This window comes from Podarcis raffonei, chromosome 8, assembly GCF_027172205.1.
Source record: "Podarcis raffonei isolate rPodRaf1 chromosome 8, rPodRaf1.pri, whole genome shotgun sequence".
Classification (NCBI taxonomy): domain Eukaryota; kingdom Metazoa; phylum Chordata; class Lepidosauria; order Squamata; family Lacertidae; genus Podarcis; species Podarcis raffonei.
Genome location: NC_070609.1, coordinates 78949246 through 78963953, shown reverse-complemented (window position 1 = coordinate 78963953; position 14708 = coordinate 78949246). Strand labels below are relative to the sequence as shown.

Here is a 14708-nt window from a genome sequence, read left to right as displayed (position 1 = left end):
AGGTGCACCTTGGGAAAACATGGCCATCAAGAGATCTGAAGCGATTTAAGACAAGCAGCGTTGCCATGGGGCAGCAAGTGGAAAAACGTGTCTCAAGCCCGTGACTGTGGGGCAAGGGGGTACCACCCAGGGTGCAATTACCTGGGCCTGGCACTCGCTGTTCTTTGTTCTTCATCCTTTTGTCTAATGCTGGCGGGGCTCATGACAGAATACCTTAGATGCTTCTCATCGAAGAGATGAGCAAACTAGGTGTAACCCTCATGCCCAGATGAAAAGCTGACATCTGTTATTACACTCTCTCATCCTTGGCTCTCACCAAATGAAGAATTCCTTTCAACACCTAGGTGTGCATGTATGTTCGATCATCCCTTGAAATTATCACTTGACATTGGAACTGTGGAATTCTGCCGCTAGTATGTTGATTAAAGCATGCACCTGATAATCACAATTATTTCTATGGAAGCTTGAGAACCAACCTCTCTATTGGTTCATATTAGGAGCAAACATGGCCTGCCCTCCTTTCTTCACAATGTTCTTTAGCTCTCCATGTGCAGTTAAGAGGCATTTTAAAATTGTACCCAATAATTGTTTAATGGTTTGTCTCCCTGGGAGGGGTGATTTTCAGTCTGTGACTGTGACATAATCCTCATCCTATCAAGCTTGTTGGTTTGGTGTCTGTTTGGTTTGGCAGCAAAATGTGATCACTCTCTGGGAAGGTCATGGTTTCCCCACATACTGCCTAGGTATGCAGGATTTTGGGGGGGGGGAAGAGATTTTCTTTAACACCTCCCCCCTCATAGAATCAAAGAATTTTATTGTTGGAAGGGACCCCCAAGGGTCTTCCACTCTAGCCCCCTGCGATGCAGGAATCGCACATTGCTCACCTGCTCTTTGCATGAAGAAGATGTAAAGCTCAGTCCCCAGCAGCATGTCCAACTGGGGCTGGGAAGATCCTCTACCTGAAATCCTGGGCAGCCTCTGCTGCCAGTCAGTGTAGACAGTACTGGACTAGATGGACCAATGGTTTGACTTAGTACAAAGCAGCTTGTGATGGTCCTATATGAGACAACCTGGAGTTATTTGTTCTATTCTTTAAAAAAACACACACACACTAAAAAACACTTTCCTTTAGTATAGAAATAAGTTCAGTGCAAATGTTCAGGCCAATGCAACTTCTTCCCCATCTGTACAGTTTGCATCACTAGCAGCATTTGACTCTCCACCACTTATCAGGTACAGGTCTCACTCGTCACTGTGGATCCACTTGGCATTGCCAATCCTGAGTGTGTTGCTCCTCTCCAGCTCTGCCACCACACTGCCCTTGAAGGTCAGTTCTGCCACCAGGAAAAAGAACTCGCCACACGTTCTCATCTGTGAGTGAGGAGACAGTCCAGTATTCAACCTCCATTTCTTTTGTCACCTTGAGGGTATCCCTCTTGATGAAGCTGTATTTCACTGGAGAGCTAAGATCCTTCCTGAGAATGACGTTGGAAGGGTTTTTCTCCTTCAGGACATCAACCAGTGATTGCCTGGTATGGCCCAGGGAGGCCATGTCATTCAGGTCGAAGATGATGATTATAGGTTGAGCCCCGTGGTAGTAGGTGGAGGCGATGCATTTGAAGCACTCCTGGCCAGCTGTGTCCCACAGCTGCAGGCACCTCAAAATGCTCCATCTCTTAAGTCCACCCCAAAGGTGACTTTGTAGTTATTGTCAATAGTGTCTCTGCAGACTGATTGATCAAGTGGTTCTTCCCCACAGAGGTCGCCAACCACAATGATCTTGGAAACTAAACCCCACGGTCCCTGTCCACTGGGCGTAGCTTTGGAGTGGAAGAAGGTCAGCCCCTTTGGTGAAGCACCGTGTCAGTTCAGCAATGATGTGGTTTCTTCTGATGGGGGCAAGATGTTCCTCATTGGGACATGAGGTTTGACTGCAGAGCTCTCCAGTATTCCCACCTGGACTGAACTTTGTGCCTTCTGAATGCAAAGCAGCTGCTCTGTCAGAGCTACTCCCAAAATATCAAAGCTTGTTTTTCAAATCCTCCATCAGACAGGGAGGGAGCAGATATCCCAGCAGACCTCAACACCTCTCCTGGATGGGGGCAAGAGGAGGAGGGAGGGGTGCCTTTTTTCAGAGGGTAGAGGGCAATTGAAATTTCCTGGGGCCCAACAGGAAAGGAAGGCATGGACCCAGAATCATTGTAGGCATTGGTATCCCCCACTGTAATGCAAGAGTTAAACCAAATGGTTCAAACTAATGCAAAAGGAAGTGGGTATTTATGGAAACTCCCGATCAAGATAAACATTTACATAATGGCCACCTTTTAAAATTCCTTCTGTCACTGTTCATATTTCTTTAGAAGTCAGTTCAATTCATGAATAATATTTCTAAGGCTGAAGTACGTAGTTAAACTCTTGACTCTTTTCTATAGCCAACACTGCTTTCATCAGCTCGGTGTGGTTTGCCTTGTTGCCTTGCTGTGTAATACTGTAACTGTTTTTATGCTACCTCTAGAAAGTATTTCCCTCCTCCCAGCCTGTCAAAGAAGCATATGACATCGGAGGTAGTTTGAGGTCTGGGGCTGCAGTGATGGAATAAGTGAGGAATGCACTATTGCCTATGGAAACAGAGGGCTGGATTCCTAGCTTCAGCTTGACTGGTCCATCATTTCCCAGTAACTATAACAATGAGCCATGTGAATGTTGAGAGTAGTCAAAACACACAGCTGCCCTTAGAGAGAGGAAGGAGCTTAGATCATGCCCGGCGTTTAAATGTTTTGGAATTGATACCTTATTTAAAAATAATCCCAGTAGCCTGTGACGTGGCTGCTAATGGCATTTTTGCAGTCTGTAAATTCTGGCTGGCAAAATTTGCTCCAGCGCTGAATGTCCTGCCTTGATTGCAGCTGCACATTGTGGGAACTGAGGTCTGGGCCAAGAAAATTTTGAACCTAGGAAGAGCAGCTGTCTGCAGCATAAGTGTGAGAACTGCTGTCCTTTGGGCTGCCTTCCCAGACACCTTGCAGTCTCACCGCCTGGAAGTGGGCCTACCAATAGAAGGACAGGCTCCTATGTTCTTACTGCCAGAGGGATGCTAATGAAGCAGTCAGGCGTTTTCCTCTGCTTTGTTGGAAGGGGGAAGGTGACGTGTGTGATCAAGAATGGCTGCCTCAGCATCTCCTTAGGCTACTTCACAGCAGCCCCACTTATATGCTGGCCTCTCAGGTTGCTTCAGAGCTTGAGCATATCTTAAGGACAGCTGAAACATGCTGCACCAGCATCTTAAAGCTCTCTTGGCAATGAATGAGGCCTTATAGGAATGGCTAAAGAACATAGCAGTCAGCTGCAAGTATTTCCTTCATCACTACCTCTATATTGCTTGTGATGCTTCTAGCAGCAAAAGTGGTGGATTGTTTCAGAATCCGTTTTAACAATATTTGTTTGTGAATAGGATCTGTATGTCATGACTCTACCCTTGCCTATTTTAACATATTAATCTGAAAGGAGCAAGGCTGGTGGGTTGCTTTAATTTGTGTTCTTGTGTCAGACTCAAGACTTCAGGAGTTGGTTTACACCAGGGAGTCGAGATACTTTGGTTTTTAAATGTGTTCACACAGGGCTGGTATGAAATTAATCAGTGTCATGGGAGAAACAGTCAAAGCCAAGAACAAAAAGGGATTTTGGTTATGACTTCCATTGGGGAAACCTTACGTGCCATTAGTGAAATGTAGCGGCTGGCTCTTCTTCAGAGAGAGTCATTGGCAGATAAAAATTGCCTATCTGGCTCAGCTAGCCTTGCAACTAAAAGCAGGGGGTGGGGGTGGATTGTTCTTTACATGTGTACATTCACATAGCATGCATATGACTCCATCACTGTATGCCAGGGGCGCAGAACCTTTTTCAGCCCATTCTCTCCTGGAAAACCATTTTAGAGGCCACATGAGAGGGGTTGGCAAAGGCAACGTATTTCTTCACCCTTACATTTCCCTCTCTATCCTCCATTCAAGCAAGCCAGAGGCAGCATCAGAGTTTAAGGACATACTCCAGCCAGGCAAAAACATTCAAGGAGGGTACAAGGACAGTCTGGCAATGGGTGCAGCTTGGGAGGGTGTGGGGCCTTGGGACCAGACAGAGGCCTGGAGGGTTGCATCCAGCCCCTGGGCCTGAGGTTCCTCTGTGTCACCAGGAAAGCATGTTGTTAAGTCAGTTAAACTGGGATTGGGTCCTTCCACCGCATGAAGCAAATTAACTAGGTTTAAACAAAGATAATGAAACTTTTCACAGTTCTACTTGTGTGATTGTGGTTAGCAAACACCCTGCAGACTATGAGAGGACAGTGATTTGTCATAACTTTATGACACTTGTTTAGAATGACTCATGTACTGGGAAAGGACCCACCTAACATTTTGCTTGTGCTTTTTATTTTTTTTAAAAAAAATACCAGTTTGTCTGTCTCTTGCTCAAGAAGTTGAAATCAAGGAAGATAAGCCTTTGAGAGCAGCAACTGATACTATCAGTTTAAGTACTGGAGGTACAACATCCTACCTGGCATGTAAAATTGTAATGATCTCATCAATATTCCTTGTGTAAATGATTTGGAAAAATAACTCAACTATTTATCTCTAAATCTGTTGTCTAGAATGGCAACTTTTCTTTTTTTACCTCCAAGTATATTTCCTGCAGGTCAGAAGATAGATGCAGATTTGGAAAAGCATCATTGCTTGTATATAAATACCCTGGTAACCAGTAACTTGTGTGCAAGCAGGGTCACTAGAGTTGAAGTCTAAAAACACATGTGTTAAAAACAAACCCCAGCACCAATATTTTAAATGGCTGGTGTTGAAAAGCAAGGTTAGAAATATCTTTCTGCTCAAGTGTGCAGTTGCTTATTAGGGAGACTTCACCCCTCATGCCAGTAGATCTGCCCTGCAGACACAAAAGTAAACCTGGCCATTGTGGGTTGCACATAATGCTTGTGGTTCACAAGAGTTCCTCCTTCCGCTTCAGGAAAACGACACGTTCAGGTGCAGTTTGTCAAGGATTAGTACGGAAAATGACAGCCTAACAGCTGCCTTTGTTGTCCCCTTCTGAAATGATCCCCTTGGCATGTGGCTGTGTTCTAAATGCAGCCCTTAAGGGTGTGTGTGTTACGACTTGTAAAATGTTGGTTCTGCACAGAAGCTGCTTTTGGAAAGAGTTCAGTGGGATGTGGTTGAATGGTAAACACAAACATCACTAGATTGTTTTGGAAATGGGAATGCTGGCAAATCATTGCATGAATCTGTCAGCAAACGACACAGGAACAGTTCTCAAACTTTTGTAGTTTTGATGAAGTGTTGTGGGTAGATCTTGTGTTTTCTGTTCTTCCACCAATGTAACCTTGTTAATGTTAGCCAATTGGATAAGTAAACAAGTGTAATTTCATACCGTGCTTTTAATTAGACTGTTGGGAGTATTTTAATCATCCTTGCGTTGATGCTTTTTTCCAGACATCTAATGGCAGTCGTCAATCATAGTTTCATAACCAAGCTTTCAAGTTCTCCAGCACTTCTGCTGAGGGATTTGTGGAGCGAAAGGTCTTCAAACGTGACCTGATGCATTCCTGAGGCTTACTTAAGGGAAGCTTTCTGCAGAATGTTTTATCTGATGGAGTCAGCAGTAGCTCCTAGTGCCTTGGGCTGCCACTGTGCTTGTAGGAGGAGGCAGGCTTTGGCTTCACCTATGAAGTTGTAGTTGTTAAAAGAGTGTCCTTTATTATGAGAAATGATCATTTGGAGGTTAACATGTTTTTACTGAACCAAAGTATTCCTGGCAAGTTTTTCCAGTAAGTGAGATTCAGTACTGTATTTAAATTCTGGGGTAGGGCATGCATTCGCCCTAACCTAGGCCAGCCTTCTCCAACTTTGTGCCCTCCAGATGTTTGGATCACAACTCCCATCAGTCCCAGCATCTTATGGCCATGCTGACTAGGGCTTATGGAAGGGTTTATGGAAGTTGTGGACCAAAACATCTAAAGCGCCTCAAGTTGGAGAAGGCTGGCTTTAGGCCGTATGTAACAATCAGTGACAAGCAAGGAAAACTGGATCCCATACAGGACTATCCAAGGCCAGGACAACTGCTTGTCAGATCTTCCAATTTGAAATTGGGTTCAGAACTCGTAAGGCTCCCTCCAACTTGGGCTGTGCTTTTTTAGAGTGCCATTGTCACATACTTCTCTCTTATCTGTAATTCACAACTCTTCTTTTTTCAGATGGGAGGAGGAACTGGCAAAGAGAATGAATCTGGAATCAATGGTAGAGACTCTCCAAGAGGTAGGTTTCAGAGAGCACCTAAATGTATGTTTCTTCAAAGATGGATGGGGCCAGTTCTTATTTTTATTGGCACCTAGCTGGCTTCATGAGCAGCCTGTGGCCTGGGGTTAGGGACTGCCTGGGATTAATGACCAGGTGTGTGTATCACTTCATTTGTAAAAAATCAGACCCTAAATGGGATACTAGTTCACAGCTGCTTTTCTGTAAATTGTACTACAGGATAATAAAGAACTCTGATTTTATTTTTTTATAAAGAGGACTTCAATTCCTGGTATCCTATGGCAAGGATGTAGGCCCCAAAAATCTGAAAAACTGTCTTCATCTCTACTATCCTTCGCAGGTGTTAAGAACTGTGGGGTGTGATAGGGGTTCTTGATAATTCCACCATCCTCAGTGGTAGCCTGAGATAGGGCTTTCTCTGTGGTGGCCCCTAAATTGTAGAACTCCTTCCCCACAGAGGTGCATCTAAGCATCTTAATTGTACAGCTTTTGTCATACGCTGAAGATGCATATCGTAATCCAATTATTTGATCATTAAGACATTTTATTTTGTGAGACCCACCTCTTTCATTGAATTGATATTGTCCTGTTGCATTTTGAACAGTTTTATAATTGTAATAATTTGATTTCTTTTTCTGATTGTATTTTCAATTGTTGTAACTCACTCTAGGGTGTTATGGTGAAGGATGCATTGGAAATCTGATAAATCAATAAAGCTGGCAGTCCAGAGGTGTGGGTTGCATAATGGCATAGCTTTTCATTAGCAGCTAAGATTGTCTACTTATGTAGATCTAATTCACATTGTTGACCTTCCAACATCCAGAGATAATGTTTATTACAGTATTTGGGGCATCTGAGATAGCACTGTGCGGACCCAGAGGACCACATGTCATTTTCCACTCCATGGCTTACCTGGGAGTTAGTGAGGCTGATCCACAAGATAGGAGCAAACTGAAATTAGCTTCCTGATCTGTATTTAATTATTTCTTTAGAGCTTTGTGTCTGAAGCTTGTGCCTTTCCTTCTGCACCACAATTCTTTGTCCCATTTGTCCTCTAGGAGGCACAAGAAGCCGAAGCCCTCCAAGAAGAGTTAAATGAGAAGATTGAGAGACTGAAAGCTGAACTTGTCGTCTTCAAGGGTCTGATGAGTGATGTAAGTACCCTGGCAGGCTGAGTTGCACCAGGTTTAAAGGGGGGGGAGTCATCTTCATAGCTTCATTAATGAAAAAGTTATGATTTCAGTAAGTGCTGCTTGCAGTTAGTATTATGGCTGCCTTGTATGATCTAATGCATCAGACCAATTCCCTCGTCCTCTCCCTGCTTCCTGTCTGGTCTGTGTAGATGCATTTAACTTGCTGCTTATCACACAACCCTGAGTGTTCCCCGATGGCTTCACACCAGCTAGCACTGCTGGGTACTTCCCCCCACCCCTCCAGTGCTGCAACCTCTGGAAAGAATGTTCTTTAAAGGGTTTAGGTTTTCCCATTAAGTGCAGGTTTGAAGAAGCACCATGCAGGTGCCATCTGTTAGAAAAATGCTAAAAATACTCCTTTCAGTTTCATCTAACCAAAATGATTTCAGAAACTCCAGTTCAGATCTACTTTGCTGGGTCACAAGCCTGCCATTTGAGCATATTGAGTAAACTGTGTGCATATTTAGAACTGTGAATGCCATTTTAGGGAGTCGTTTCAGGGAGCAGAAACTTGAATTGTCAATAGTGTGGCCTGACGATCAGAACAGGTAGAAAGCATGACAAACCTCGTTTATGTGACAACTATTTAGCTGATGTAGGGAATTTGAGTGCTCAAAGATTCTAGTTCACATGAAGAAAAGCCACTCCTGATTTTCCACACACTTCACTTTAAGGCCTTGCTCACATTTATCTCTGGGCTCAACAGCAGAGCTACCCCAGCCCTCCTCTTTTCTCTCTCTCTCCACCCCCCTCTGTAGTATTGTTTTCAGTTGGGAACTTCAAACATTGCTCTGGGACATATCAGAATGTTGCCCTGGGCTCCTTATAAAAACCGTGGGGGGGTGTGGAGAGAACCTGTTGGTGCATATTGTGGTTCTGAAAGTCAGACTCCAAAGAAAATGTCAATGGACACAAGTATTTGCACTCTCCTTTTTATGAGGGAAATCCATTCTTCCGGCCAAGTGTGGCTGTGTCATTGTGGCTCTAGGGCAGCAGAACTGTAAAAAGGTTGGCAGGATCTCAGTTGAGTTTACATACCTTGTAACTTTCATGATGTAAACATGCAGGGCATAATTTTATCTTTGTAATTTATAGGTGGCGTAGTTATGGACTGTTAAAACTTAATAGTTTAAAATAAATACTGTTAGTGTGTGCAGAGAGCAGCAGCCCAGTCAGAGCACAGTCTAACTAAGGGTGAGGGAATACAAAAAAATGTACATCTTTTGTAGATAGCAGAAGCTGCAGAATTTCATAGAGAGTAGTGCAAGGTTTTTTGGATAAGAAATAATTGTTTAAGAGACATTTCCATAATGGAAGGGTATGAGGTGTAAAAAGTTGTCCTTATCAGTATTGTATGTGGAATAAATATTTGGCTTTGGTCAGATTTGGATTTTTCTTTTTTAAGAAACTAGATGCTTTTCTCTAGAAAGACTTGTGTGTGTAGATTTTTAAGGGTTATGTAGTGCAAAAAGCACAGTTACAGAATATTTGGGAAATGCTCCTCCATTTATAGCCACTGAATTTCTTACATTTCTGTGCTGCTCTTCCTCCTAAAGGAGCTTAGAACTGCAAATAATGAGCAGCAAAACAATATATGTACACAAACAAACCTAGGAAGTGAAAATCTGAACAAGATTAGAAAATTCGGAAGGTCCCTTTTCTCCTAGAATTAAATATTTTAGGTTGTAGATTTTTTTTTAAACGCTCATTACTTTCTGCAGGCATATATCATGTGCCAGGTTTCATCTTGTAAGTTCTTGAAAGATGTTGGAATTCAATAATATCATTGTCCTGTAAGAGAAACTATTTTTAGTGTGAAGTAGCTAGGTGAATTTTCTGACATGAAGTACTGTCTTTCTACATAAAACAGAACCTGCATCCCACACATCATGTGGGGGACTTCTGGAATAGGTTTTTCCATGTACATTCCATAAAATAAATAGCATTGCAAATGTAAGGCTTTGGGTTGAGAGTTTGTTTAAAGCGTAACCTTCCTTGAACATTTGCCTTTGTTAGAAATCAGTGTTCAACTTGCAGTGAATTGACTACCTACCCCAAATGCTGCTGTCCCTTGGATGTTTAGCATGCCTGGAAATCAGGCAGCATTTAATATGGAGGCTGGCGTGATCTGCATTGATGGAGATACTGTAGGTCATCTCCTTCTTATCTTCTGAACTGTATTAATGGAAGATAATCCACTGCTGTCCTTCCTGCAGCCTATGACAGACCTGGACACAAAGATCCAAGAAAAAGCCATGAAGGTGGACATGGACATCTGCCGACGAATCGATATCACAGCCAAACTGTGTGATGTAGCGCAGCAGCGCAACTCTGAAGACGTTTCCAAGATATTCCAGGTGATTAGGCTCCGTCCTGTCCTGTGGAGAACATGGCTGTGCCAGAGAGAGATGGAGCTGTGTTTTGGATTTGGAGTTGCTGTTCAGGATTCCCACTATAAATCATGGGACCAGCTGACAAGCCTCTGTAGAGAACACCCCAGTTTCATGTGCTCTGTTCCCATGTTGGGAATAACCTAACTGAAGCAGGGAGTTGTGTTCTTGCATCTACAAAGGTCTGCACAGGTGTCACCAGGCCTTGGGTCTCACACAGCAACATTAAGACCTCAATCTCTTTAGAAGTCTTCAGATAAATCATAAGAGCAAGCTTGTATGTCTGCTGGTCCTCTTGAGACACCACAAAAATGCATTACGATGTCCCACTTGGCTTTTATGTTCCTTGTAAAATAAAAATCAGATATTTTTTTCTGACCCTGGGAGAACTCTAGGAGAAAACAAACAGTTAGCTGTCATGACATTGCAAGTGTGTAGGCAGCTGTGAAAACCTCCATCGACAAGTAGATTTTGGTCCAGGGAGTAGGAGACAGGCCATCACCACAGGGCACCCTGCCCCTCCTCTTAGTATTTATGCCCCTGATTATTCTGCTATCCATTATTAAATCCCAAGAAGCACACTGTCCCATACAACCTTAAACCAATAAAACAAAATTCATAAAACCATCCCAGAGTCATACTAAGGAATCAGTTCACTCATATATGCTTACCGATTATAACTCTGTTTGTTAGCTGTGATCCACTTTTGTTTATGGTGGATGGATATTTGAAATGAAATTTCTTTGTGTTTCCAAACTCCTTCCTCCAATTTCATTCTGTTTTCCTGTCAAAACTGGTGCCTGACTAGCTCTGCTTCTAGGTGGAAAATGGTGCAGGACTCGGGGTTCTTCTTCCTAGCTGTATGGCACAGCCTAGTCCCCCCTTGTCACTGTTAGCTGAGGCCAGGCAGGGGACCGCCAAGGGGTGCCTGTTGCTCTCCAGCTTGTCACCGTGAGCATCTCCAACCGCTTGTGCGTCATCCTCCTAGCCTTCGCATGGCCGACTGCAGCCCAAATGGCTGTGCCACTGAGGCATGGCCTGTCTAGCAGCTTGCTTTTTTGCCGCGCGCTATCTCAATCTGCTTCCCTGTGCTGTGTGTTCTGCCACCTGTAACACTTGTGATTTAATGAATCTGTGTCAGCTGTCACTTGCTCACTCAAACCATTGGAAGTGGGGTGGGGGTGGCTGATGGCTCACAATCTTTCCCCCCACCTTATACCTCTCCTTTATCTCTGCCCCTTCTTGGCGCAGCAACTCACCTGAACCTTCTAGTCACTGCCCTTCTCTCCAATTCAGGTGGCTTCTAAGAAGAAAGAGCGGAAACTCGTGTCGGATGATGACCTCTCTGAGCAGGATCCAGACAATGCCCGATTTTCGGACGATGAAGTCAGTTGTTCTCTGAACATCACGGATGAAATGAAGAGGATGTTTAATCAGCTGTGAGTATTTCAGAGGCTGGGGAACGTCTTGGCATCCTTTTGGCTGTGGCTCTTGGAAAGGGGGAGGTGGCACCAAAATATGGCTTCGAGGTAGTTTCTGTTCTTCACTGAGGCAAGTAGGATTTTGTAGCTTTTAATCATGCAAATCAGAGAGCTCGCATAGATCTGCTTGTTTTGCATAATTCTGTTTCTGCTGGAAGAACATGAGAGTAACCTTGCTAGAGCAGACCAAGTGCCCATCTATTCCAGCATCCTGCTTCTCTTGTTGGCTAGCCAGGTGCCTCTGGGAAAATCCACAAGCAATACTCAAAGCCAGGAATCCTTGGCCAATTTGTCCCCCAGGAACTGGTAACTAGAGGGCCACTGCTTCCAGAACCTGGAGGTTCCAGATAGCGGTCCTAGCTAATAACTATTGCTAGACCTATCCTCCATGAATATGTCTATTTAAAGCACAGATGGGGAACCAAGTGCTTTCCAGATGTTGGGCTCCAGCTCTCATCAGCCCCAGTCACAGAAAGATGGAGTGGTAGTTCAACCACATCTGGAGGGCATCAGGTTCCCTAGCTCTGTTCTAAATACAGCTAAGATAGAGTCTTCATATCACAGGGATACCACAGGGCACTCAAGCCTGTCCGCTGGAAATATTAGCTTTTCACTCCCTGCCACCTCTTGAGATCTTGGTGGTAATTGCCTACACACTTCCAGTTGTATGCTTTGCAGTCATCATGGCCAGAAACAACTTGGTTTTCAAAAAGAAAATGAAAAGGGTGGGGATCTGTATGCAGAATTTCAGATACCTGAAAATACAGGTATCTGAAATTCTGCATGTAGATCCCCTGAGGAAGACTTGCTGACAAGAGGGCCTGCCGCCTTTTGCTGTAAGTGCAACCCTAACGCAGGGGCATCACAACACACACTTTGGGACAGCCTACATTGCACTGCATGCCCTGCTGTCTAAGCAACCCTTCTTATCCAGTGCGAGGGAAGCTTGCTGAAAATGAGCTAGGCAGGATTGGCTAGCTTATACATACCGTTACTGGAATCCATCATGACTTCACCCAGCAGTCCTCTTCTTAAATGCCAATAAAAGATAAGAGTCTTCGTCACTCAGAAATTATGTCCCCAAGTGAAACTCTTGCTTAGTAATCATAATGCTGGTCTTTATGACTGTTTTTATAGAGCCAATGCTTTTAAACACTTTGCCCCTTTCAAGAAGCAGAATTTCCAGGCCATTGTGCATATGCACTCTCCCTCAGAAGGATCTGCAGTTAGCAGCTCTCATTCATGCCATGCGCCTTACGTAGGAGCCCCACCCCTATGGCATGTTTTGGGGACATGGGATTTGTTCCAGCTCTTATTTTGAATGGCATGTGCCAACATCACCTTTTGCTGTGCACCTTTACTCTTAAAATGCTACATGCTTGGACTACAGCAGTAATGGAGTACAACCCCTGCGTCTGCAAGCCCACCCAGGAATCCTGCAGTTTATTTTGACACTCTGCAAGTAATCTTTTGGGTTTAAACACTGTGGACAAGGTTGACAGTTCTGACTGTACACTTAATAGGCCAGTCCATTGCATTGTTGGAAGTGAAAAGAAATCCCTTCTAAAACCCCTAAGGAACAACAACTGCATTAGTGCTGTGTCTTTTCGTAAGAGGGTTCAAATTATTCAGATTATACAAATAGCCATGGTTGCAAAATAAATGCAGTAGTTTTAAACTGGGAGGCTTGGCCGATTTTAGAAGCTGGCATGTGCTCCCACGCTGCCTCTTCCAGTCCACTGCCAAGTTTTGAATCCATTCGTCATAAGATGAAGTGTTGACCTCGACTTCCTGCTTTATATATGCTCTGCTGGGAAGGAAATGAACTCAGGAGACAAAAATGTCTGCCATTGTGGAGCTCAGCAGAGTAGCCACAAGATTCCTGGAGGATGGGATCAATTCTTTAAAAGAAGCTAGTGTAAAATCTTTTCAAAGTTTCATCCTGTTAGTTTTTAGCTGAAAATTCAGGCATCACTGCCTTGTGACATTGACTAGATGTAACTTCTCAAGCTTGATTGTGTTCCTTCGGCTAGCCCAAATTGGTCCCATAAAAGGCATCAGTTTTGATGTGAGGTGTTCCCTGGAACTGCCTTAGTAATGTTTGCTTACTTAATGATGAGAGCTGTTGCGTTACTTCATTTGTACGGCATTTAACTGCTTACAGGTCTGTAGTCCAAAGGTCCTTGCAAAGCACCTGCTTTACCTGCAGAAGTCACTACATTCACTTCTTGGCATCCCCAGGTAGAACTGGGAAAAGAGTCTTGCTTGGTACGGTGTAGAACTCCGGCCACCCATCTATTCAGACAATACTGATCTAAGTGGATCAACAGTCAGACTGTATATAAAACCGCTTCCAATTTAGACATCAGAGCTAAATGAGCTTCTGGGACTCCTCATTCGCTGTGCACCTCCCACATGCAGCTCTGTCCCCTGGAGATTTCAAAATTGGGTCAGAGAATCTGGGGAGGGGGTAGGATTAGTGATGAAACCATCAGGGGCCCCCAGTTTCTAGTAATGCTTGTTGTACGTCAGGGGTTGGCAAACTAAGGTTCGCGGGCCGGATCAGGCCCAATTGCCTTCAGGATCCGGCCCGCGGACTGTCCGTGGATCGGTGTGGGGATTCTGTTCGTTTGGGCTGCGCCATTCCCCCCCCCGCGCCATTCCATTTACCCCCCTCTCCCTAACACGCACTGCGGTGGCGCCTCCTCCCTCCCTCCTCCTGGCTTCTTCTTGCCCTGCCTAGAGGAGGAAGGGGGCTGGGCTGAGCTGGCTAAGCACCATTTTAAGCAGCCCCTCTCCAGCATCAGCCCTTTTGCGCCACTCATCTTCCCTCCGCTACCGCTGCCCTGGTGCTCCTGTGGGCCAGAGAGCGGAGCGGATGAGCTCACTCTGCCTACCCACGAGAAGCAGCAGCGGCCAGGGAAGGTAAGCGCAGCGGCTGTGGGTGGAGATGGGGGGTGAGGAGGAGGACTACTTGCCCCCCCCCCCAGTGCCACTTCTCCAGTCCTCCACAAGGTCTGAGGGACAGTGGACTGGCCTGCAGCTAAAAAATGTTGCCGACGCCTGTTGTACGGCATATGAAACTAAAGCAGCACAGAGCAATGATCATAGGTGGTTAGTGAAACTGCCCATCCTTTCACTGCTTTAAAGCATGACTTTTTAATTACATGTGTACGTCTTGGGCATTTTGTATCTTTTGTTAGTGATGGGCAGAAATCTTTTTAATTCGGACACTAGAACCTTTGTGTAAAGCTCTGGACTGTTGTTTTGATGTGCAGCACCACCTGGAGGGGAACAGCTGAACTGTCACACTAAGATTAGCTTGGAATTTCA

At 44.6% G+C, this 14708-nt stretch overlaps 1 protein-coding gene and 1 pseudogene across 2 annotated transcripts in view; one reads left to right on the top strand and one right to left on the bottom strand.

The window, feature by feature from the left end:
• IFFO2 (intermediate filament family orphan 2) overlaps positions 1 to 14708 on the top strand; it is a 40315-nt gene that overhangs the window by 18752 nt on the left and 6855 nt on the right. For both annotated transcript variants that reach the window (XM_053401010.1, XM_053401012.1), the window contains exons 2-5: positions 6251 to 6311; positions 7370 to 7465; positions 9721 to 9861; positions 11191 to 11333. In XM_053401010.1, the coding sequence (XP_053256985.1) occupies positions 6251 to 6311; positions 7370 to 7465; positions 9721 to 9861; positions 11191 to 11333 (441 nt within the window). The remainder of the gene's footprint in view (positions 1 to 6250; positions 6312 to 7369; positions 7466 to 9720; positions 9862 to 11190; positions 11334 to 14708) is intronic.
• On the bottom strand, positions 1159 to 3718 carry LOC128418800 (ras-related protein Rab-34-like; annotated as a pseudogene).